At 49.4% G+C, this 25,424-nt stretch overlaps 3 protein-coding genes across 9 annotated transcripts in view; 1 reads left to right on the top strand and 2 right to left on the bottom strand.

The window, feature by feature from the left end:
• Tspear (thrombospondin type laminin G domain and EAR repeats) overlaps window positions 1-25,424 on the bottom strand; it is a 163,046-nt gene that overhangs the window by 52,265 nt on the left and 85,357 nt on the right. Inside the window, exon 2 of the mRNA XM_038341480.1 lies at window positions 15,444-15,664. Coding sequence (XP_038197408.1) covers window positions 15,444-15,664 — 221 coding nt within the window. The remainder of the gene's footprint in view (window positions 1-15,443; window positions 15,665-25,424) is intronic.
• On the bottom strand, window positions 3,891-10,261 carry LOC119822611 (keratin-associated protein 16-1-like). Its single transcript, XM_042055658.1, has 6 exons — window positions 10,146-10,261; window positions 9,433-10,094; window positions 7,554-7,609; window positions 5,865-5,959; window positions 5,074-5,371; window positions 3,891-4,766 (listed from the first exon to the last, which is right to left on the bottom strand). The coding sequence occupies exons 1-6, from the start codon at window positions 10,259-10,261 to the stop codon at window positions 3,891-3,893; spliced, it is 2,103 nt and encodes a 700-aa protein (XP_041911592.1).
• On the top strand, window positions 19,255-20,145 carry LOC119822350 (keratin-associated protein 10-4-like). Of its 7 annotated transcripts, none has more exons than XM_038341516.1 (3): window positions 19,255-19,374; window positions 19,435-19,608; window positions 19,678-20,145. In XM_038341516.1, exons 1-3 carry the CDS (start codon window positions 19,255-19,257, stop codon window positions 20,143-20,145), a joined length of 762 nt encoding a protein of 253 aa, XP_038197444.1. The 7 variants fall into 7 exon arrangements, with proteins under 7 accessions (XP_038197444.1, XP_038197446.1, XP_038197442.1 ...); XM_038341518.1 differs by having other exon boundaries at window positions 19,255-19,444; window positions 19,535-19,722; window positions 19,810-20,145; XM_038341514.1 differs by having other exon boundaries at window positions 19,255-19,444; window positions 19,535-20,145.

The raw sequence follows: 25,424 nt of genomic DNA, 5'->3' as shown, positions 1-25,424 counted from the left end.
GCTCCAGCTTTGAGGCCACAGTGGAGTTTGGTCACCTTTCATCTCATGTTCTCTGTACTCAGCCACATTTTGGAGGGTCAAGGACACATCCTTGCTGAGTCTCCAAATAGCTTCTCACTCTATCGTTAGGCACTGTCTGGGGCAGGGGGTGGGGGACAGAACTTGGAATCTTTGTGGCGCTAACGGCGGAATGAGGTGCTGTGCTATGGCCCTCCGTGCAGTCAGGCGGAGAGGTTTATCTTAAAACATAGGATGAAACTCGGCGGATATACTGAAAGACATCAATCTGCACACCCAGGGACTTCAGTTGAGGAGACAAAGCCACTTTGTTGCTCTGCAGGCAGAGGTGTTACAATGAGAAAGCTGGGTGCCCAACCCAGGGAAAGATTTTGAAAACTTCCACAGGAACCCTGAGAGCAGCAATGGCCAGGACTGGTCAGATGCCTGGAGACCAGGGCCAGTGGGTAAGATCTAGTGACACATAAAACAATTTCAGAATTTAAGGCTAAATAGAGATATTCCAAATACAAACAAACACGCATACACACACACAAACACACACACATACACACACAAACATACACAAACTCATACATACACAAACACAAACACACACTTACAGACATAGTAGACAGGCACACAGCATTCACACAAAATACACACAGCATACACACACAAACATACAGAAATACATACACACACAAACACACTCACACACACAAACACACACACAAGCACACACGAACACACACTCAGCACACACACACACATACACACAAACATACAGAAACACATACACACACAAACACAAACACACACTCAAGGACACAAACACACAAGCACAAACACACACAGAAGCACACACACACACACACAAATGCCATGGGATTCATGCTGTCAGCAGGAGTTCAATTTAGACAAAGTGGCTGGACACAGAATGGAAAAGATTTTTACCAGCTGCACATCTGATAGAGGGCTAATAGCTTAAATACATAATGACCTTAAAGCATGGGGTTTAAGAAAACAGCACAATTAAATGGGCTACATATGTAAACAGAGAGTTCTAGAAGATAAAACTCATACGGCTGAAAAACAAAGAAAAAAGTTCAACATCCTCAGTCATCAGGGAAATGCAAATCCAAACTACATCACGATGTCACCTAACACCCACCATAGTGGACAAGATCAAATAAAACACGTGACAGCTCATGTGCTGAGGAACATGTGGAAAGGGGGACACTTACTTATTGCTGTGGTATGTAAAAACTTGTACAGACACTATGGAAGTCAGTGTGGTAGTTCCTCAGGGCAGGGAATCAATCAACCTCAAGTCCATCTGTACCCCTCTTGGGCATTTATCAAAAGACTCTGCACCCTACTACAGAGCCCCTTGCTCATCTGTGTTCATGGCTGCTCTATTTGCATCAGCCACAAATGGAAACAGCCTAGGTGTCTTTCAGTGGATGAATGGATAAAGAAAATGTTGTATATTTACATAATAGAATGCTGCAAAGTTGTTTAAAGATGAACCCACAAAATACACATATAAACTGACGGAGACAGAGAGAAAAATCATCCTGAGTGAGATAACCCAGATCTACAATGGCAAGTATGGTTTGTGTTTGCTTCTATGTGGAAGAAAACTGCTAACTCTTCAATAAGCAGCCTACAACCCATATAAGCAGAGGTTAAGTATGGAGGGAAGCATTGGAGGAAAGGAATTCCCAGAGAAGGGGAAATAGAATATGTGGTTATGGATGGACGAGATGGGAGAGAATGGGAGGATTAAACAGGGAGGGGACCAGAAGGGTTAGGGAGAGAGCATAGAGAAGGCAAATTAAAACTAAGGACTATTTGGGGTCATTTGGAAACCTACAGCAGTAGAGACTTCTTTAAATGAATATACATATGAAAGAAATATAATCACAAACAACAGGGAGACAAATCCCCAAATACACATCTCTTGCCACCAAATTAAACCTCTAGTAATGGGAATGGGTTACATTAAACCAATATGCTTGCCTAAGGGGCTGTATAAGCCCCCAGACAACCCAAGCCATTGCCAAGGCTATAGTGTGAAGACAACACCTATAAATCTCCTTGAACATTGAGAAGTGGAGCTGGTGTCTTCCTAAAGCCTTCAGCCCCTACTGAATAGTGTTCATGGCACAGGAAGGCGTCCTGAATGCTACCAGAGGAGGCCGGTAGACACCAACCCTTGCTGTGGATTGTGGAGGCGTGCACAGGGCCGAGGCAGATTGGGGTTCCAGGAATGAAAGAAGACGTGGACAAAAGCCATCCTTAATTCCAACTGATAAGCACTCACAAGGGAAAATTTACTGTTATCTAGCAGAGTCTCCCTGTGTTTACAAAGCACAGTTTAGGGAGGCCCCATGCCAGCAGCAGATGCCAACACAAAACGAACTGAAAAGTATTTTTGGAAGTTTTATAATGCTGTGTCTGACCATTAGCCTTTATGTGTATGTGTTTTTTATTTATTCTTACATGACATAAGAATATATAATAAATATGTATATATAATATAATAATATAAAATAATATACATAAAATATACAATAAATTTATGTATATTCATATATATTCCAACTTTCTATTTCATGGGATTTCTCTATGTGAAAAAGTGCGTGTCTCTGCACCTGCATGCGTTTTTTCTGCTTTGTTCTATCCTATTCTGATTGGTTTGAATTTACTTTATCTTATTCTACACACCTGAGGGTGATAGAATTCACAGGGGAAGCTAATGGCCAGTCCAGCAGAAAACAAGAGGCTGCTTAGCCCACCCTGCTCTGGACTCTTTAAAAGTCAAACGTTTCTGGGAAAGTCATTGTAACATCCTTACTCTTGAGAAGGTTTTCTTTTATTCTGTGTATGCACCTGTGGAACACGCGTGGGCTCCTGTGGGATTCGGAAGAGGATACTGGGTCCCTCAGAGTGGGAGTTCCAGCTCTGAAAGAGCAGTAAGTGCTGTCAACCACTGACCCAGTTCTCCAACACTGTGTCCTTGCATTTTTTTTATTTTTAGATACAATGAATATCCCAACAAGATCATTTATTGTGCAAAAATCAACACACAAAGGCATATCTTTTGTGTAATGTATGTGTGTATGTGTTCACATGTTTGCATGAAGATCTCTCAAGTCGCTCAAACCTGTGTGTTCTGGGCAGGTCTAGGAGCAAGCCCCAAATCTAACATGGCTGATCATGACCCCTGGAGTTTCGGCACCTTCATCCAAGGCCTCCATCCACTAGGGCTCTGTCAAGGACAAGTTCACAGCTCAACCAACACTAGGAAACAAGCCACTAAGAGTGAGAACTGGCAGAAACTTCTGGAAACAATTGGATCCCAGAGATGATCCAACCAGGGGCTGAACACACAGCTCACTGGAGTACAGACAAGAGTAATGCAGGAGGCTGGAGCACAGCAGCTGGTCTCACATGGCAGATGTAGAAATGACCAGTCAGACTGGAAGCAAATAATGTAGAAGCTTAAAGAACCAGAACATCACAGACTTTTCTGGGAATCTAAGTTTTATTTTAGTTCACAAGAGTAGAAGATGGCAAAGGAGGGCAGTAGGGGGAGAGCTGAGTGGAGGGGGAGGCCACACAAAAGAGACCCCATGTCAGCTCGGCTCCCAGGCCCAGAACAGGGGAAGAGGAGACAGAGCCTGCTGTCTATACCTACGACAGGTGTCTAGTAGTCACAAAAGAATCCCCCTTGGGCCTGTTGAGTAATGGCTACATCACTGGGAGTTGACCAGGGAGACGTGGGACTGAGGCTGAACCCAATTATTGGGAGCAGGACCACTGGGCTCTCAACTCTGAGAATAGCAGACATGCATGTGGGGACTCTGAAGCATGGGACAGACAGGTCAGCAGCAGCTGGACTTCTGGCCCGAGGAGAGGCCACAGCAGGCCTGGCTGGAGCACACAGGGCGGCAGAGCAGGGACATGCTGGAGCAGGGCTTGCAGCAGCTGGGCTGGCAGGAGGAGGCACAGCAGGAGGAGCTGGGCACACAGCATGCGGGTCTGCACACAGGGCGGCAGAGCAGGGACACGCTGGAGCAGGGCTTGCAGCAGACAGGCTTGCAGCAGATGGGCACACAGCAGGATGGCTGGCAGCATGAGGGCTGGCAGCTAGACTGCTGGCAGCAGGAGGAGCCAGAACAGATGGGTGTGCAGCAGACAGGCTTGCAGCAAAGAGTCACACAGCAGGATGGCTGGCAGCATGAGGGCTGGCAGCTAGACTGCTGGCAGCAGGAGGAGCCAGAACAGATGGGTGTGCAGCAGACAGGCTTGCAGCAGACAGGCACACAGCAGGATGGCTGGCAGCATGAGGGCTGGCAGCTAGACTGCTGGCAGCAGGAGGAGGAGCCAGAACAGATGGGTGTGCAGCAGACAGGCTTGCAGCACACAGGCACACGGCAGGAGGATTGGCAGCATGAGGGCTGGCAGCATGATGGTGAGCAGGAAGATTGGCAGCAGGGGCTGGACACACAGCTCACTGGGGTACAGACAAGAGTAATGCAGGAGGCTGGGGCACAGCAGCTGGGGACACAGCAGCTGGGCTGGCAGCAGCTAGGCTGGCAGCAGCTGGACTGGCAGCAGCTGGGGGCACAGCAGCCAGGCTCACAGCAGCTCTCTGGGCAGTCGTCCACCTGCCAGGAAGAGTTGGTGCAAGCGTCAGAGCAGACAGACATGGTGGAGGTGGCCATGGTGGGGTTGGATGGAGGAGGGTGAGGAGTGAGTTAGTGAGTGGGTGTGTGAGTGTGTGTGTGTGAGGTGCTCTGGTAGCCGCCTTTATACCCCTGGGCTGCTTGTGTTGTGCCTCAGTTCCTGGCATCCTTTTCCTGGTCTGTGTTTGGAGTCAGGCTGTTGCCTCACTATGGATGGACTGTCAACAAGTACTGCTGTCTGGGGACATTGCTCCTGGGGGAAACTCCGCAGACATGCTAGATTTCATGGGAGGTGGGGATGTCAGCAGCCAGGTGACATCTGGAAGTGGCAGCCACTGTCCTATCTCTGAAGTCTTCGTTCTTGAGACGGCTTCTCCACCTGGGCAGAGAAGGAGTGGGCACAGCCTGGACTGTGTGCTTTGAAGATGGTGGCATGTGCTCCTGGGTTGTCCTGTAGGTCTTGGTGTCTGCGGGTGCCTCCCTCTGTCTGTGAGAACTCAAGGCTTGCCTGGTGGCTCTGGCAGCCTGGTGGAGTCAATGCGAGCAGGAGGGTGAATGTTTTGGGGCATGTTTCAGGGTGAACTTCTCTGTATTCCCTGACAGCACCCATAACATTCATGGTCCTTTGTCCCCTCTGAGCACTGGCACCTTCTCCTCTACCCAGGTCCTCAGAGCTCCTGTTGACACATGGATACAGCCAGCCTAGTCCCTCTACCAACTCAGGGGACTCAGAGACACGGTGAGGACAATTTATTGTCTAGAGCCTGTCCCATGCACCTGCCATGCTCAGCAGTGCTCCAGCTTTGAGGCCACAGTGGAGTTTGGTCACCTTTCATCTCATGTTCTCTGTACTCAGCCACATTTTGGAGGGTCAAGGACACATCCTTGCTGAGTCTCCAAATAGCTTCTCACTCTATCGTTAGGCACTGTCTGGGGCAGGGGGTGGGGGACAGAACTTGGAATCTTTGTGGCGCTAACGGCGGAATGAGGTGCTGTGCTATGGCCCTCCGTGCAGTCAGGCGGAGAGGTTTATCTTAAAACATAGGATGAAACTCGGCGGATATACTGAAAGACATCAATCTGCACACCCAGGGACTTCAGTTGAGGAGACAAAGCCACTTTGTTGCTCTGCAGGCAGAGGTGTTACAATGAGAAAGCTGGGTGCCCAACCCAGGGAAAGATTTTGAAAACTTCCACAGGAACCCTGAGAGCAGCAATGGCCAGGACTGGTCAGATGCCTGGAGACCAGGGCCAGTGGGTAAGATCTAGTGACACAGAAAAACAATTTCAAAATTTAAGGCTAAATAGAGATATTCCAAAAACAAACACACATGCATACACACGCACACACACACACACACACACACACACACACATACACACACACAAACATATACAAACACATACACACACAAACACACGCACAAACACATACACAAATACACACACACCAACACATACACACACACAATATAACACAAACACACACAAACACACACTCATACACACAAACACAAACACACAAATGCACACAGAAACACACACACACAAATGCCATGGGATTTGTTCTGTCAGCAGAAGTGTAATTTAGACAAAGTGGCTGGATACAGAATGGGAAAAGATTTTTACCAGCTGCACATCTGATAGAGGGCTAATAGCTTAAATACATAATGACCTTAAAGCATGAGGTTTAAGAAAACAGCACAATTAAATGGGCTACATATGTAAACAGAGAGTTCTAGAAGATAAAACACATAGGGCTGAAAATCACTTAAAGAAAAGTTCAACATCCTCAGCCATCAGGGAAATGAAAATCCAAACTACTTTAAGATTGCCATATAACACCCACCATAGTGGACAAGATCAATAAAACACATGACAGCTCATGTGGTGAGAACATGTGGAAAGAAGAACACTTAGTTATTGCTAGGTTATATAAAAATTTGTACAAACACTATGGTAGTCAGTGTGGCAGTTCCCCAGGGCAGGGTTCAATCTACCTCAAGTCCAGCTGTACCTGTCTTGAGCAGTTTGTTATCAAAGGACTCTACTACAGAGACCCTTGGTCATCCATGTTCATGGCTGCTCTATTTGCAACAATCACAAATGGAAACAGCCTAGTGGGTGAATGGATACAGAAAATATTTGCATTTCCACAATAGAATGCTACACAGTTGTTTAAAGATGAACCTACAAAATCCACAGGTAAGCTGATGAAGATAGAGAAAGAAATCATCCTGAGTGAGATAACCCAGATCTACAATGGCAAGTATGGTTTGTGTTTGCTTCTATGTGGAAGAAAACTGCTAACTCTTCAATAAGCAGCCTGAGGTTAAGTATGGAGGGAAGCATTGGAGAAAGGAATTCCCAGAGAAGGGGAAATAGAATATGTGGTTATGGATGGACGAGATGGGAGAGAATGGGAGGATTAAACAGGGAGGGGACCAGAAGGGTTAGGGAGAGAGCATAGAGAAGGCAAATTAAAACTAAGGACTATTTGGGGTCATTTGGAAACCTACAGCAGTAGAGACTTCTTTAAATGAATATACATATGAAAGAAATATAATCACAAACAACAGGGAGACAAATCCCCAAATACACATCTCTTGCCACCAAATTAAACCTCTAGTAATGGGAATGGGTTACATTAAACCAATATGCTTGCCTAAGGGGCTGTATAAGCCCCCAGACAACCCAAGCCATTGCCAAGGCTATAGTGTGAAGACAACACCTATAAATCTCCTTGAACATTGAGAAGTGGAGCTGGTGTCTTCCTAAAGCCTTCAGCCCCTACTGAATAGTGTTCATGGCACAGGAAGGCGTCCTGAATGCTACCAGAGGCGGCCGGTAGACACCAACCCTTGCTGTGGATTGTGGAGGCGTGCACAGGGCCGAGGCAGATCTGGGTCCCATGGCTGAAAGAAGAAGTGAACGAAAATGCCATCCCTAATTCCAACTTATAACCACCCACAATGAAAAATTTACTACTATCCAGCAGAGTCTCCCTGGGTTTACAAAGCACAGTTTAGGGAGGCCCCATGTCCGGGAGCAGATGCCATCAGGAAACAAACTCAAAATAATTTTGGAAGTTTTATAATGCTTTGTCTGGCCATTAACCTTTATGTGTGTGTTTATTTCTCATTTATTCTTACATAACATTGGAATATAAAATATGTATATATATAATATACTAACAAAATGATATATAATAAGTATATAAATATATAAAATAATTATATGTATATTCACATATGTTACAACTTTGTGCTTTTATGAAATTTCTCTATGTGCAAAAATGTGTATCTCTTTACTTGTATATATATCTAATATATAAAATATAAAATAATATATAAATAAGATATAATAAATATATTAAAATATAATATATATGCATACTCATATATATACATATTCCAATTTTGTGCTTTTATGAGATTTCTCTATGTGCAAAAGTGTGTATCTCTGCTCCTGTATGTGTTTTTACTGTTTTTCCTTTGGCTCTGTGTTTTCTGCTTTGTTCTGTCCTATTCTGATTGGTTTGAATTTACTTTAACTTATTCATAGAAGTCACAGGAGAAGCCAGTGGCCCAGAAGCCATCAGGAAATGGCCAGTACAGCAGAAAACAATAGGCTGCTTAGTCCACCCTGCTCCAGACTCTTTAAGAGCCAAGTGTTTCTGGGCAAGTCATTGTAACGTCCTTGCTCTTGTAAAGGTTTGCTTTTATTCTTGTGTATGCATCAGTGGAGCACGCGTGGCTGCCTGTGGGATTCAGAAGAGGATACTGGGTCCCTCAAAGCTGCAGTTCCAGGTGGATGTGGCACACCTGTCGTGGCTCTTGGGCACTGAGCCTGGGTCCTCTAAAAGAGCAGTAAGTGCTGTCAACCCTAACCCAATTCTCCAACCCCGTGTCCTTGTGTGTTTTTATTAATTTATAGATACAATGAATATCCCAACATGATCATTGACTTTGTAAAAATCAATACACAAGGAGGTATATCTTTTGTGTACGTGTGTGTGTGTGTGTGTGTGTGTGTTTACATGTTTGCATAAAGAACTCTCTAGTCCCCCAAACTTGTGCATTCTGGGCAATCCTCAGGTCAAGCCCCAAATCTAACATGGCTGATCAGGTCCCCTGCTGCGTTAGCATCTTCAACCAAGGCTTCTATCTACTAGGGCTCTGTCAAGGAGAAGTTCACAGCTCAACCAAAAAGGAAGAGGCACACAAGGAAACAAGACACCAGGAGTGAGAACTGGCAGAAACTTCTGGAAACAGAATTGGGTCCCAGATATGACAGACGTAGAAATGACCAGTTGGATTGGAAAGCAAATACATGTAGAAGCTTAAAAGACCAGACCAACGTCACAGGCTATTCCAGGAATCTGAGTTTTATTTTAGTTCACAAGAGTAGAAGATGGCAAAGGAGGGCAGTGAGGGGGGAGCTGAGTGGAGGGGGAGGCCGCACAGAAGGACACCCCATGTCAGCTTGGCTCCCAGGCCCAGAACAGGGGAAGAGGAGACAGAGCCTACTGTCTCTACCTAGGACAGGTGTCTAGTGGCCAAAAAGGGTCCCGTTGGGCCTGTTGGGTAATGGCTACATCACTGGGAGTTGACCAGGGAGACGTGGGACTGAGGCTGAACCCAATTATTGGGAGCAGGACCACTGGGCTCTCAACTCTGAGAATAGCAGACATGCATGTGGGGACTCTGAAGCATGGGACAGACAGGTCAGCAGCAGCTGGACTTCTGGCCCGAGGAGAGGCCACAGCAGGCCTGGCTGGAGCACACAGGGCGGCAGAGCAGGGACATGCTGGAGCAGGGCTTGCAGCAGCTGGGCTGGCAGGAGGAGGCACAGCAGGAGGAGCTGGGCACACAGCATGCGGGTCTGCACACAGGGCGGCAGAGCAGGGACACGCTGGAGCAGGGCTTGCAGCAGACAGGCTTGCAGCAGATGGGCACACAGCAGGATGGCTGGCAGCATGAGGGCTGGCAGCTAGACTGCTGGCAGCAGGAGGAGCCAGAACAGATGGGTGTGCAGCAGACAGGCTTGCAGCAAAGAGTCACACAGCAGGATGGCTGGCAGCATGAGGGCTGGCAGCTAGACTGCTGGCAGCAGGAGGAGCCAGAACAGATGGGTGTGCAGCAGACAGGCTTGCAGCAAAGAGTCACACAGCAGGATGGCTGGCAGCATGAGGGCTGGCAGCTAGACTGCTGGCAGCAGGAGGAGCCAGAACAGATGGGTGTGCAGCAGACAGGCTTGCAGCACACAGGCACACGGCAGGAGGATTGGCAGCATGAGGGCTGGCAGCATGATGGTGAGCAGGAAGATTGGCAGCAGGGGCTGGACCCACAGCTCACTGGGGTACAGACAAGAGTAATGCAGGAGGCTGGGGCACAGCAGCTGGGGACACAGCAGCTGGGCTGGCAGCAGCTAGGTTGGCAGCAGCTGGACTGGCAGCAGCTGGGGGCACAGCAGCCAGGCTCACAGCAGCTCTCTGGGCAGTCGTCCACCTGCCAGGAAGAGTTGGTGCAAGCGTCAGAGCAGACAGACATGGTGGAGGTGGCCATGGTGGGGTTGGATGGAGGAGGGTGAGGAGTGAGTTAGTGAGTGGGTGTGTGAGTGTGTGTGTGTGAGGTGCTCTGGTAGCCGCCTTTATACCCCTGGGCTGCTTGTGTTGTGCCTCAGTTCCTGGCATCCTTTTCCTGGTCTGTGTTTGGAGTCAGGCTGTTGCCTCACTATGGATGGACTGTCAACAAGTACTGCTGTCTGGGGACATTGCTCCTGGGGGAAACTCCGCAGACATGCTAGATTTCATGGGAGGTGGGGATGTCAGCAGCCAGGTGACATCTGGAAGTGGCAGCCACTGTCCTATCTCTGAAGTCTTCGTTCTTGAGACGGCTTCTCCACCTGGGCAGAGAAGGAGTGGGCACAGCCTGGACTGTGTGCTTTGAAGATGGTGGCATGTGCTCCTGGGTTGTCCTGTAGGTCTTGGTGTCTGCGGGTGCCTCCCTCTGTCTGTGAGAACTCAAGGCTTGCCTGGTGGCTCTGGCAGCCTGGTGGGGTCAATGTGAGCCGGAGGGTGGATGCCTTGGGGCATGTTTCAGGGTGAACTTTCTCTGGATCTCCTGATAGCACCCATAACATTCATGGTCCTTTTTCCCCTCTGAGCACTTGGAGTCTCTCATGTGTCCAGGTCCTCAGAGCTCCTCCTGCCCCAATTACACAGTCAGCACCTCCTTATGATTTATTTTTATTCATGTTTAAGTGTCTGCGAAGCACGTGTCGGTGCCTGTGAAAGCCAGAACAAGGTATTGGATCCCTCAATGCTGACCTTACAGGTAGATGTGAGACACCTGACTTGGGTCTTGGAAACCGAATCTCGGTCCTCTGAAAGGTTAACTGCTGTTAACCTTTGACCTATTCTCCAACCCGGTGTCCTTGTGTTTTGGGGATTTATTGATACAATATACATACCAACAATACCACCAGTTGTGCAAGGAACAACCCACTGGGGCAATATCTTTTGTGTACCCTCATGTGTATGTGTTCATGTGGTTTCTTCTTCCTTTCCTCTCCACTCTATTTTTTAAGACATGGTTATAGCACGAATAAAAAAACCCAGAGACAGATATTAGGGTTCAAGCTGAAGATCAGATAAGTAACACAACCAACCACTAGAGAGAACTTTGACCTCTACCAAATCTTCAGACCGAAAGGGCAAGGTCCTGCCTCCCAGAATCCTCAGACTCCACACTCCTTTCTCCCTGTCTCTTTGTTTGAACTTCCAGCTAGCCATATTTTGCTTGACCATTGGCTGAAACAGCTTTATTCATCAAGCAATAAAGCAACACATATACAGAAGGATATCCCGCATCATATGGTCGTTCACCAGATTCAATGAGTCTGGGTGGCCAATGAGCCCAGAGATTCTCCTGTCTCTGCCTCCCTAGCACTGGGGTTGCACACACTCCCTGCCATTTTCAGCTTCTCACATGGGTTCTAGGGATTCAAACTCAGGTCCTCAGGCTTAGGTGGCAAGCGTTTACCCACAGAGTCTTCTCCCAGTCCTGGAGCAACCGTTTTCTATCTCACTGGAACTGAGTGAGTATAGATGTCAAGTAGTTTGAAGTGTATGCAGTCTGGGTTCACAGAAGAGCTTAAAACAAAGGTATAGATCAGGGGTTCCCATCCTGTGGGTCTTGACCCTCAATAAAACAACCTTTTCATGGGTTTGCATATCAGATGTTTGCATTACAATTCATAATAGTAGCAAAATTACAGTTACAAAGCAGCAATGAAAATAATTTTATGGTTGGGGTCACCACAACATGATGAACTGCCTTAAAGGGCCACAGCATTTGAAGGTTGAAAACCACAAGTATAGAGCAAAAGTCATTAGAAACAAAGAGAGTCACATCAAAGCGAGCTGAGGACTTAACACCTCGGCTTCAGGAGAACAGTTAGCAGAAGGACTAACAAAAACAGAACACTTGTGCATTGTGGCAGGTCTACACCATGCAGCACATCCCTGCAGGGTCTCCTCACAGCAGCCAAGCAAGTATTCTGCTAATGTAGGGGTATGGGTAGAATGGGGGGTAGGTGTGAGTGCTGGGGTAGGTGTACATGTGGGTGTGGGGGTGGTTTAGGTCTGTGTGGTTTCAGTGTGTGTGGGTGTGGGTGTGGATGGTGTGTGTGGTGTGGGTGTGGATGGTTGTGTGGTATAGGTGTTGGTGGTATAGGTATATATGGTGTAGCTGTGTGTGGTGTGAATGGTGTAGGTAGTGTGTGTGGTGATGATGCTGGTGTTATAGATGTGGGTGATGTCAGTATAGGTGTGGATGGTGTGTGTGCTGTAGGTATGTCTGGTGTTGGTGTGGGTGGTGATGGTGTGGGTAGTGATGGTATCAGCGATGAAGGTGTGGGTGTGGATAGTGTGGTGGTATCAGTGTGGCACGGGCTCAGATTGTGTGTGTGTGTGTGTGTGTGTGTGTGTGTAGAGCTTTGTCTACACAGAACATACATGGGTCATGAAGCTAACCTGAGGAGAGAAAACACACAGAGTACGAGCTCAGGCAAGAACAAAATTACAAATTGATGACACAGAAAAAAAATCAGAAAACTTAGAAATAAGTGAAAATGAATAGCATAGCCCTTAAACAAGCAAGAGGCCATAGGAAAGAATAAAAGGGAGACTGTACGATACACTGAGATGGATGAAACCGAAAACCCCTCATTGCTATGACAACACAAAGAGCAATGTCAGGAAGCAACCTGATCCTTGCTCAGGGTTTAGGATACAGTTCCTCATAGCAGGGGAGGAATGGTGACTGGTGCCTGGGGCAGTGCCGTATTACATCCTCAGTCAGCAAGGAGAGAGAGAGAGAGAGAGAGAGAGAGAGAGAGAGAGAGAGACAGAGACAGAGACAGAGACAGAGACAGAGACTGACTGGTGGTCAGCTCGTTTCCTCCTTTTCATTCAGTCGGGAAACTAGCCCGTGTGATGGTGCCCCCCACATCCATGGTGGCTCTTTCCCCCTCGGTTAACTCGGTTAATCCGCCCTGGAAACACCCTCACTGGCATGCCCAGAAGGGTCCCCTAGATGATTCCAAATCCTGTCAGGCTGACACAGCATCGGCCATCACAGCGCAGAGGCAGCAGAAGGCCTGCGATGGGAGAAGCTCACAGCTGTGGACACCGTGCCGAGAAAGGCCTCAGGTCAGTGACTGAGCAGAGCCAAGCACGAGGAAGAAAAGCAAAGACCCTGGTGGAGACAGACCAAGAAGCATCGACACCAACCTGCAGGACCTCTTCTGAAAGCAAGGGGGGTGGGGGTGCATCTCAAGCCACTCTGAGCAAGTGCTATGCTCACACCATCCCCAGAGACAAGCATGTTGTCCACCACCTCTGTGTCATGGATGAACATCCTCAACAATAGAATCTAGCATCACAGGAACGGACAGGAGCCTAACCTTTGTGCTAAAGGCTTGATCCCACTTCATAGTGTTGCTGGGTGCCAGTGGGTCCTTTAAGAAGTGGAAGTAAGTCAGATGTGCCACTAAAAGGGGACACTGGGACCCTGGCCCTCTTCTCTTTGCTTCCCAACCACACAGAGGGAGCAGATTCCTGTCACACTTCCCACCAAATAATGTAATGATTGTGGAAACAGCCTGGTAGTACCTCAGAAGTCACAGAGTTCCTAGGTGACCCAAGAATCCCACCTCTAGATTTGTCCCCAGGAGCAATGAGAGTGACTCCCCTAGGACATGAATGTTGACAACAGCATCATTTCCAAGCCCCGAATGGAGGCAGCCTAAGTGTCCATTGGTTGCTGACCAGAGAGTCAACACAGTGTGGACAGTGTGTGCATGCAACAGGAGGTGATTCAGCTATGACTAGGGATGCAGCTGAGCCACATGCTACAACATGCATGAAACCATGAAGACATACACTGAACAATTGGTCATGAATGGCTAGATTCAATGTTCTACCTATATGAAATACAAAACAGATCAACCAGCAGGCATGGAGATTTGCTGTAAGAGATGAGGCAGGGCCGGGGGATTGTGAACGGACACAGGACTTCTGCAGTGATCAAATTATCCTACATTGATTGTAGAAATCCATGACTACAATGACAACCATTGAGTTGTACACACCCAGAACCGTACTGAGCTGTGCAAACCTGTGACCATACCGATCATCCTCAAGATGTAATCATTAGGAACTATGCTAATAACCATGGAGATGTGTACACTCCAGCCACTGTGTACAACAACCATCACGCTATACATATCTGGGTTTACACCAGCAACCAGAGGCAGTGTGCATTCATGACTGCATCAGCAACCACTGAGCTATGCAGAGTCTTGGCTAGACCAACAACTACCAGGCCACCCAAACTGGTGGCTATGCCAACAACTGATCTCACATCTGTCTCTACAGTAACAATCACCAGGCTTTGAAAACCGCTATATAGCAACCACTAGCTGCAAACTAGCTGCAAAGACTTGAGACTATCCTAACAGTCATTGGGCACGCCACTGCTTGACTTTACCAACAACTGTTGGGTTGTGCAAACTCTTGACTCTACCAACAGTAATCAGACTTTGAAAAAAAACTATGACTATATCAACAACCATGGAGCTGTGCAAATCCATGGCTATATCAACAACCATCAGGCCACACAAATCTGCACATATAACAAGCACTGGGCAGTGCAAACCTGTGGCTATAGGAACAATCTCTGGACCTTGCAACCCATGGTGGTACCAACAACCATTAGGCCACACAAACCATGACCATACTAACAACCATCAGGCTGTGCAAACCTGAGGCTATACCAACAACTGTCAGGTTGTACAAATTTATGACTGTTCTAGCAACCACTAAGCCACCCAAAACCATGACTATACAGTTCACCATTAGGCCACACAGTCCCTTGGCTATTCATCAACCGTCATCCGTGCAAACCTATGCATGTATCAACAACCACCCCACAGGGCAGTGCAAACCTGTGCACCAACAACCATCAGGCCGAAGGTTGCACAGACAGGGTCTGCACATGACCAGGGATGGAGCTGGGATGTGGGCAGGGCAAGCCCTCCAGATCCCAGATTCCTGTCAACTTTGTCAAGTGGCTCTCTATGGCTCAGATCAGTACAGCGCTCTATGGGCACAGAGGCTGGAAACATCAATAAAGAAAAGCAAGGAGGAAAACTACGCTTACGAGAAGAAAAAGTGCCACTGACCTTGGGTGGAAGGCTGGGAACTCTCAAGGTGACGACAATGGAGAATTCTTCAGGGAAGAGGTCACAGCTGGAGAAGATTCTAGAGGCGGGGAAGCTCATGGTACGAGGCTCAGTGGCTGAGAATTGGAGCCCCAGCACACCCTTGGCCTGTACCATCCGGATCCCACTTGTAGCACCATTCAAAGGGACCACCTCTGCCAGGATGTCCAGGGGACGAAGGTCTGCGGCAAAGACATGGTTGGGGAGAGGTTAGACAATGGTTGTGCAAGACGACAGCCATGATGACTCCTTTACAGAGTCTGCGTATTTTCAGCTTTTCCATCATGAAAGCTCTCAGAGCCAGGCTACAGCCACAACTTGAGCTGTGAATCCCAAACCATGGGAATAAGCAGTGAGTCTGGGGGAATGTACGGGAGTGACTTCCTGCATGGCTGACCAATGGCAAGAACCAGTCCCAACAGGTACTGCTGGGGTCGTAGCTTGGCACAGAGGAGCCCACTGCCTCATACGGTAAAATATCTCCGAGGACATCTGCCGAGCCTCTGCTCTGCAACCAGTAATGGACGCTGTGCTCGCTGCTGTGCTCATGGCCAGGGCGTGTTCTCAAATGCCCCACATAACCCTCCTGGCCTTTGGAAATGTCCCCTTGCCTCAGCCTTCTTGAGCTAGACCACAGTTTGCCACGGCATGCGTTCCCGTTACATTGTGTTGCTGCTCTTTGAAGACACTCTGCCTCTGTTACTCAGGTTGACAATAGCCCTGGGAGCAGTGGGTCCTGGTTGTCCCTGTTTTCCCAGTGAGGAAAGGGAGGCGTCTAGCAGCAACCCTGATCCTGCCTCCCTGCTTCCTCAAGCTTCTGCTGAGCTCTGCATACGTATAAGTGAGAGTAGCCACTGAAGGGCGTGTCCCCGTGTCAACGGCTGACATTGTGCTGAGACAGAGTTCTGTCCACCGGAATGGGAGGCCTCAGGCCACCCACAGCTCCTCTGGTGTCATGCAGAACCCCCAGGGCATTGTTGGTGGGGAGGACCTCCTCCATCTCCCATCTCCATCTCCTGGGAGAGGCTCCTCTTCCTAGTTCAACATCACTAGAGATAGAATCAACAGTCTGGCCTGGCCTTCACTGGTTATGGAGAGCTTTGTTGCCAAAAAAGAGCCTTTGGGAGTTCACAAAGGGCCCCAAGAGGAGGTCATGAGACAAGCCAGGTGGGTTGGCTGTGTCCAGAAGAATTATCAAAGGGGGAGTGGCAGGGAGAAAGCTGTGGGCATAGATTCCTGGCAGAGAATAAAGATCTTCAGGAGAGTGTTGGGGTGTCACGCTAGCAATAGAGAGGGGAGAAGTGCCCCAAACCCTAAGGCCTGTGCAGGAGCCCGAGACTAGCCAACACTCAGAAGCAATTAACATGAGGGTAACTTGGGACCTCCCTTGTGATCTTCCTGACCAGCTGAGTCTGTTAATATAAAATAAACATAAAAATATTTTAATTTAAATAAATAAAAATAAAAAACATTTTTCAAAAGGTAACAAAGGGGATCCTGGGATCCCCTCTACATATGCATAAAAGGAATTTACAGAATCCAACCTCCTTTTACAGTGAAATCTCCTAGCCACAGACAAGAACTTCTAGGCCAGACAAGCCCAGTCTGGAAGACCTAGCACTGTAATAAGGACACCATGGTTTGCTCCTGGACTGTCCCTGAGGCCTGGGTTGAAGGTCTGGCTCCTAGCTGAAGGCACTATAGGAGGTGGGGCCTAAGGGGAGGAAGTTAGGTCCTTGGGAGCATGCTCTTTTTTTTTTAAATATTTATTTATTTATTATGGATACAATATTCTGTCTGTGTGTATGCCTGCTGGCCAGAAGAGGGCACCAGACCTCATCACAGATGGTTGTGAGCCACCATGTGGTTGCTGGGAATTGAACTCAGGACCTTTGGAAGAGCAGGCAATGCTCTTAACCTCTGAGCCATTTCTCCAGCCCCGGGAGCATGCTCTTGAAGAGGTCCTGAGACTCAGAACCATTTCTCTCTTGTTTCCTGGTTGTCAGGAGATGAGAAGCCTCGCCCCTCCTCATGTTCCCACCATGATGTGTGTCTCACCATTGTCCAAAGCACCCAGGCCAGCCCATCATGGACTGAATCCTCTAAAACCACAAGCCAAAATAAACCTTTCCTTTTTTTGAAGTCAATGACCTTGGAAATTTCATTGTAGCATCGGCAGGAAAGCCAACTCACAAAGGAAACGCTAGGTGCCAATGCCCTCTGTGATCACAAAGAATCTCCCAGCCTGCTTCCTGGGAGGCCCAAGAAACATCACACCTACAGCAGAGCTTGGGGCCTTGGTTCCTGAACACCACCTGTGGGAGAGCTGCTGAGCTGGGAGGGACGCAGAGTATGAGATGAGCCTGGACCAGACAGAGAGTAGTCAGCAGTGGAGAAGGTAGGAAGATCCCAGAGCAAGCCAGTGGCCAACTGGGGCAAGATAAATAAGGAACCATTGAAGAAAGAGAAGAGAGGTGGGTCTATTCTCGGACATAGTTCTGCAGACTGTACGGTGGTTGGGCAGGTAGGCTAAAGGCAGAGTCCACAGAACCAGACTGAGGATAGAGCTCTAGGGGAGTGGACATGATGGACAAATAGTTACATAGAAAACGGAGGCTGGAAGTTTCCAAGACAGTCCAGGCACGTGTTAGTGACAGGGGGAACTAGTAGCTTGACCGGCAGAGGCTTATCAACGTGGTTTCCACAGGTCACACTGTGCACTGGGCTGTGGCCCCCAACAAGCTCCCATTTGACTGGGAGAAGTGCAGGTGGTCCGCGGCTGGTGTTTTACAGGACACGCAAGCCCTCTTCTCTGGAGTCGAGGTACAGGAAGGGAGGCCGAAAGGCCACGAGGATATTCATCCCTAAGCTGTGTGACACTGCTGCCAACTGCTGGGTCCCAGTAGAGCCAGTCCTGGGAGAAGCAATGGGTCAGCAGGATATCTGGATTAGGTGATGGGCTCGGGGGACACTGGTCTGCTCCTGAGCAGGAGTTCCAGATGGCCTGAAATGTGCCTCTCTGGAGATGCTGGGTATGAGTTCTCAGACCTGTGCATGTGACTGTACTGGCAAAGTAGGGTACTTGCAGATGACCAAGGTATGGCGGGTCGCTAGGTGGGCTATCAGCCAACTCATGGTATAAAAAAGGGATAATCTGGACACAACTCACAGGGAGAAAGCAGATGTCAGGGACAAGCCAACAAAGCTGGCAGCCTCAGGAGCTGGGTGGCCTGGGCAGTCCCCTTGGCTCAGGTAGCCCAGCCCTGACAGCTGACATGGACTTCAGTCTCCATGGTGAGGTGGTGACAACTCAGTTAGCCATACAGTTGGGTACTTGGCTGCCCAGCTTGAGGGAACTGACAGATCCCTGAAGGGAAGTCATAGAGTTTCTCTACCCTCTGACCATCATTGCCAAGCACCACAGAAGTGCAGAGTTCTGCCCCGGCCCATGAGACCCAGGGCCAGTAGTGATCCATGGCCCTATGGCCCTCTGTCACCATCAGCACTCCCTGACACCCAAACACCCCGAGGAGAAAGTCCACGTGGTCCAAATGAAACCCTAAGACCAAACAGAAGACGAGGCACCAGCCAATGCGAGCAGCGACGCGGGAAATGAAAGCAGGAACAGGGCCAACAGCAATCAGGAAGCTGTGGTCACAGGCTGGGCCAGAAGTCCCAGTCAGGGAGGAGTATAAAGTCAGCGTATCCTCCCCTAACACACACTCTCACACACTCACTCAACACTCCTCATCCTCCTCCATCCAACCCTACCATGGCCGCCTCCACCATGTCTGTCTGCTCTGACGCTTGCACCAACTCCTCCTGGCAGGTGGACGACTGCCCAGAGAGCTGCTGTGAGCCTGGCTGCTGTGCCCCCAGCTGCTGTGCCCCAGCTCCCTGCCTGACCCTCATCTGCACCCCAGTGAGCTGTGGGTCCAGCCCCTGCTGCCAGTCTTCCTGCTCACCTTCATGCTGCCAGCCCTCATGCTGCCAATCCTCCTGCTGTGTGCCTGTGTGCTGCAAGCCTGTCTGCTGCACACCCATCTGTTCTGGCTCCTCCTCATGCTGCCAGCAGTCTAGTTGCCAGCCAGCGTGTTGCACCTGCTCCCCGTGCCAGCCATCCTGTGTGACTCTTTGCTGCAAACCTGTCTGCTGTACCCCCATCTGCTCTGGATCCTCCTCCTGTTGCCAGCAGTCTAGCTGCCAGCCCTCATGCTGCCAATCTTCCTGCTGTGTGCCTGTCTGCTGCACACCCATCTGTTCTGGATCCTCCTGCTGCCAGCAGTCTAGCTGCCAGCCAGCATGCTGCACCTGTTCTCCTTGCCAGCCATCCTGCTGTGTGACTCTGTGCTGCAAACCTGTTTGTTGCACACCCATCTGTTCTGGCTCCTCCTCATGCTGCCAGCAGTCTAGCTGCCAGCCCTCATGCTGCCAGCCCTCATGCTGCTGTGTGCCTGTCTGCTGCAAGCCCTGCTCCAGCGTGTCCCTGCTCTGCCGCCCTGTGTGCAGACCCGCCTGCTGTGTGCCCAGCTCCTCCTGCTGTGCCTCCTCCTGCCAGCCCAGCTGCTGCAAGCCCTGCTCCAGCATGTCCCTGATCTGCCGCCCGGCCTGCTCCCGCCAGGCCTGCTGTAGCCTCTCCTCGGGCCAGAAGTCCAGCTGCTGATGGGCCTGTTCCTGGTTCCAGCTGGCTCACATCCCTCCCTGTGGCCTCTCCTAGCTCTCTCAGCCTGATTCTGGTCTGGGAAAGACAGTCCTCCAGGATGAAGTTCCAATCTATCCTTCATGACTTGACCCCTCCTTTTGCTTCCCAGGAGGCCTGCTGATCCTCTGGGTCACTGGAAAGGGATCCCCCTGTCCCTCTGCTCTGGTTACCTGCCCCTGACATTGTGTGCAGCCCATGGCTTCAATAAACTCTTACCCACCTGGATCTGCTCTCACATTCTGGAACCTGTAAATATCTGTCTTCATAGTCAGAAATGTTTTTAGGAGGGAAGGACTCAGCTCTGCAATTGACAAGGGACAGCAGCCACCTCCCCTGGGGATCACAATGTGACTCAGGGCCCCCCTCTCAAACATTCAGTCTTCTCTGACACCTATGGGTCACAGGTCACCCACAGGTATGGGCATCCCCACTAATGGTTCATCTGTCCCTACAGGCTATCCCTCCTAAGGGTTCAGCAGCCCCTATAGGCCATCCCCACCAAGGGTTCAGCAACCCCCTATAGGCCATGCCCACCAACTCCTCCTCCTTATTTTTCTAAAATCACACAAGCAAAGCCATACTCATGGCTCTAGGCACCGTAGCCCCTGGCTTGGGTCACCTTGTGAATCCTGCCTACCCTACAGTTCTCTGAAAAAAATATATAGAGAGAGACAAGAGATATTCATCTGGAAATAAAATCATTGTAGGGGTGAAGGGGGGTACACAGGACCAGACACTGCCCAGTACCCTCTTCTGGGACACAGGGACATAGTCTTCCCTCTATAGGTTGCTTTGCTCTCACTCATAAAGGGGATGGATTATCAGCCCTCTCTGGTGTGGAGCAGACATGGGCTGGACTTGGTGCTCAGGTGAGTGAGCAATGTGTCAAGACCTGGAAACTTCCAGCAGAATCATGTTGAAGAGCAGAGGCCAAGGACATCATGATCAACTGACCGTTACGCGCAATGAAGCAAGGATGCCAATCAATATCCATGTCCCCATCCCACCCTGGACACCACTGACTGGGCCCTGACTTCTCTCTCTGAGCCTTTCTTGTCCCTCTGTCCTGCATCCATCTGCACCCAGCGCATCCCAGGCCATGCTGTTCATGGGGTCTCAGACCATCTCCCAGTCCATTCTCCTTCCCTGCCACGTCCACCTGAGCCATGCTCTCTCCCGCCTCGGCGGGAATACCTTCAGTATCCCTCCACCTCTCACATCCAGTAGCCCAGAAATCCCTGCTCTAGGGACTCCTGAGGACACATGCCCAGACAGCAAGTCAGCCTGTGTGAACAGCTGTGCTCAGTTTCTGTTGAGCAAACATTTCTGGTTCTCTCTGTGGAGACTGAGGAAAAGTAAGGTCACTGAGTCCTGACAGGCTTGTTCTCCTGAGGGCGGCTGCTTGGGGCTTCCTCAGGCTGCACTGTTGTCTGTCTCTGCCCACTGTGTCAGCCATTCTTCTCAATGCTAGGACCAATTATCTGACAAGGATCAGCTTGAGGGAGGCAGGGTTTATCTTGGTTCAGGGTTGGAGGATGTAGTCCGCCCCACGGCGGAGAAAGGCAGGTCTGTGCTCACCTCTGGCAGCAGACACATGAGGCCGCCTGCTCACATCTTGGTGGAAGCAGAGAGGTGACAAGAAGTGGAGTCATCTTATGATCCTCAAGTCCCACCCCCAGAGCAGAACTCCAGCCAGTTTCCATCTCCCAAGGTTCTACAACCTCAAACGCTGGCACCTGTAGGGATATGGCACATCCAAGCCACGGCTCTCCTGAGGGATTAGCATCACCTCTACACAGTGCCAGCACATGCCTACGCTGGTTTTCTGTGATGAGACCCTGAAGGTTCCATGTCACTGGCATTGCCCTGGTGACTAACAGTGTGGGGTATCTTGTGTGGCTTTGGTGACCTGCCAGCTCTAATCCTCCTATCTATTTTTCTTAGATCAGATTGTTTGTATTTGTATTATTAAAGTACATGCTCTTTATGACTTCTGGATGACAAACACAGTATTAACATAAATACTGCAAACCTTCTCCCCACGGGTGCCTCTTCAGTGTTGAGCCTAATCCTTATTCCAGCAAAGCCCACTTTACCCTTTGTCTTCGGTGACCCTCCCTGATAATTGCTCCTTTAACTCAGAACCACACAGACTCATTCTAGGCTCCTGCTGAGAGTTGAGTGTGAAATGCTCTCAGGGCCTGTATGTCTGAGCACTCAGTCCCTGGCCTGCAGTGTTGTTTTGGGAGGTTGCGGAATGTTTGGGGTTGAGGCACAACAAGAGAGGCCCAGAAGTAAAGCTCTATCTCCCAGTCCAAGCTCTCGGCTTCCTGGTTGGCCTATGTAAGGAACAGAGCTTCCTGGTTGGCCTATGTAAGGAACAGAGCTGTGCTCCCACCCACCATGACTTCCTCACCCTTGACCAGTGAGCCAGGATAAGCCTGGCTTCCTTCCAGTGGCTCCCGCCCGCCCCGCAGGGGTTTCCTCACCATAGGAGCTTGGCTAGACTCCTCATGTTTCATTTTGTAACATTGTTTTTGATGTCCCAAATTGTTACAACTCCTTGTGGATACTTCCCTTTGTCCATTGGGACACCTGCTGAGCACACACGGGAGGGATACTGCTGGATTTCAGCCAGAATGCGGTTTCCTGTTACTCATCACATCTTTGACTTGGTGTTAAAGAATAGAAGTTCTTTGATACTGTCTTTTTCAGGTTTGGTTGGCCACGCTGGGTCACCTATGAACCCCAGAGGTTTTAAAACCAGCCCATCAAATTTGACTGTAAAGCCTGCCAGGATCTTGACTGAGATTTCATTAAACCCACAGATTGCTTAGAGAGGATCAGACATTTAACATTGTGCCTTTGGGTCCATGAACATAGTATATACCATACCATAAAGGCACACATCTTTAATCCCAGGAGCTCACTAGTTTGCCACAGGCGCCTGGGCAGTAGTGGTGCACGCCTTTAATCCCAGCACCAGAGAGGAATATAAGACGGGAGGAGACAGCTCTCAGACACAGTCTCATTCTGAAGATTTGTGGAGGAAGGGTCGTCATTTCAATCTGCTTTCCTGATCTTCAGGTTGAATCCCAACACCTGTCTCTGGGTTTTTATTATTCGTGCTACACCTGGGTGAGAAGGCAATGCACCACCATACCCCACGAGCTCCTACACTTGGCTGCAATTATCTAGAAATAATGAAGTGAGCTCTGTGTGTGTGTGTGTGTGTGTGTGTGTGTGTGTGTGTGTGTGTGTGTGTGATCCTCTCATGTTCTCATGTGAGATCGGTGCCATTTCTCCCAGAAAGGACAAGAATCTGATTGGGAGGCCTCTTAGAATCAGAGTTTGCTTTGTAGTGTGTTTTTAGTTAAGACTTAAATCCCTTTGCTGCTCCAAGGCTGCTCTGACCTTTCATCTTTCTCACGTTAATTTCACACTCTCCCTTTCCAATTCTGGGTTGTTTCCTTTACACTGCTGGGTGTGTCTGTGTGAGGCCATTGCCTTCTGCAGCGTCCCTTTAATGTCCACGGACTCTGGGATGATGACCCTTTCCATTCCTAATATGGGTCATTTACTTCTTCCTCTTTCTTGACCAGTAAAACCAGCTAGAAATGTCCATTTGGCCGTCCCAGAATGCAAGAGCTTGGTCTTGGATGTTTCCTCCTGGAGCTGCCTGCACGTAACTAGTTATTTGGGGCTTCACTTGTACCCCATCTCTAGGTCTGAGTCAAAGCACAGACTCCGGGCCTCGCTTGTTTACCAAGAAGAATCACAGAGCGCCTCTCCCCAGGTGTTGTGTTAGCTTGACTTCATTTTCATTTTGCTGAAAATACACCCTAATTCCCATAGTGATTTTTATTTTTGTCTGTGGGCTACTTTTACACACTCTCTCTAATTTCCACATGCTTGCAGTCTGGGTGACTCCTCGCTCTGCTGAGGTCTGGGCACAGTCTGGATTTCAGTCCTTGTGATGTGTTATGGCTTATTTTGGTGTGTGTTCACATAGCTTAAACAAAGCTTCCCACTGTGGTCGGACGGAACGCTTCTTAGATGTCAGTTGACAGGTGGGTGTCTGGAAATGCTTTAAGTTTCCTGTGTTCTCATCGATGTGATTTCAGATTTGGAAAACTAGTTGGCACTTTCTCTTTGCTCCACTTCCAGCCCCAGCCTTTCCCCTCATACTATGGTTTCCTATGTGTCAGGCTGCTCAGTACTGTGCCCACGACTCCCACTCTGCCTTGCCCGTGACTCTGGCTCTGTGGACCCCTTTAGATGCTCCTCGACATCCCTTTCTTTGGAGAACTTCATTTGCAGGTTCTTTGATCATTTTGGGTTTTTCTTGCTGCTCTTCAGGTTTTTAGCTCTTGGTGTCTGTTTTGTTTCTGCCTCCCCTCACCACACCTCGGCTTTTGGTCTGGTCCTCACACATCATTAATGCCATGATTTTACTCTCTGCTAATCGCACTGGTTCTGCCATCCTGGACTTCTTCCCATCCACCACTTCCATCCCGAACGGTGCTGGCCTCTTCTCTAGATTATTTCCCACCGTGGTCTGAGCATGCGGCTCTGTTTCATGGGCTCCCCCTCGCCCCACTGAAGGGTGTTGTCTCCTTCCTGGGGGCACACTCTTGTGAGCCAGCTCTATCTTCTCATGGGTCCCTGTTGGTGACATTCTGGTGGGGTTGACCCACAGAGCTTTGCTTGAGGGTAGTCTAGGTCTACCACGACTAGGACGAGCTGCTCCTCCGGGTAGACCTAACGCTTTCGGTCCTGGGATAGGCCCTCTGCTCTGACTGTCTACATCCGGTGGTAAGCCTGGGCAACTGCTCTCATTCACAGTGCCCATGTACTACTGCCCAGCTGCAGGACATGGAGCACCCCACAGGGCATCAAGCCCCTACTCCCCTGCACTTCACCCACCATGCCCATCCAGCTAGAGCACCCTGAGCTCTGGTATCACCTTTCCAGCTCGAGAAAGTCACCTGCACTGGGAGTCAGCCCCGTATTGTGGTCTGAGCCAAGGCTGTACACAGACAATGTGGGCTGACTCAGTGTTCCCTTCCTGTGGGATCACTGGTCTCTTTGGGTTCATGGTTTTGGAGGTTTCAGTCCATAGTGGACTAGACTGTGGCCAGAAGAAGAGCATGAAGTGGGGGAGGCCACTAACCTCCTATGTGGAAGAGAAAGAGACGAAACCACTACCATTCTGCCGCAAGCTTGCCAAGACCCTGGAT

This window comes from Arvicola amphibius, chromosome 9, assembly GCF_903992535.2.
Source record: "Arvicola amphibius chromosome 9, mArvAmp1.2, whole genome shotgun sequence".
In the NCBI taxonomy this organism is placed as follows: domain Eukaryota; kingdom Metazoa; phylum Chordata; class Mammalia; order Rodentia; family Cricetidae; genus Arvicola; species Arvicola amphibius.
Note: the sequence above shows the minus strand (reverse complement) of the source record. Positions and strands in the feature narration are given on the sequence as shown.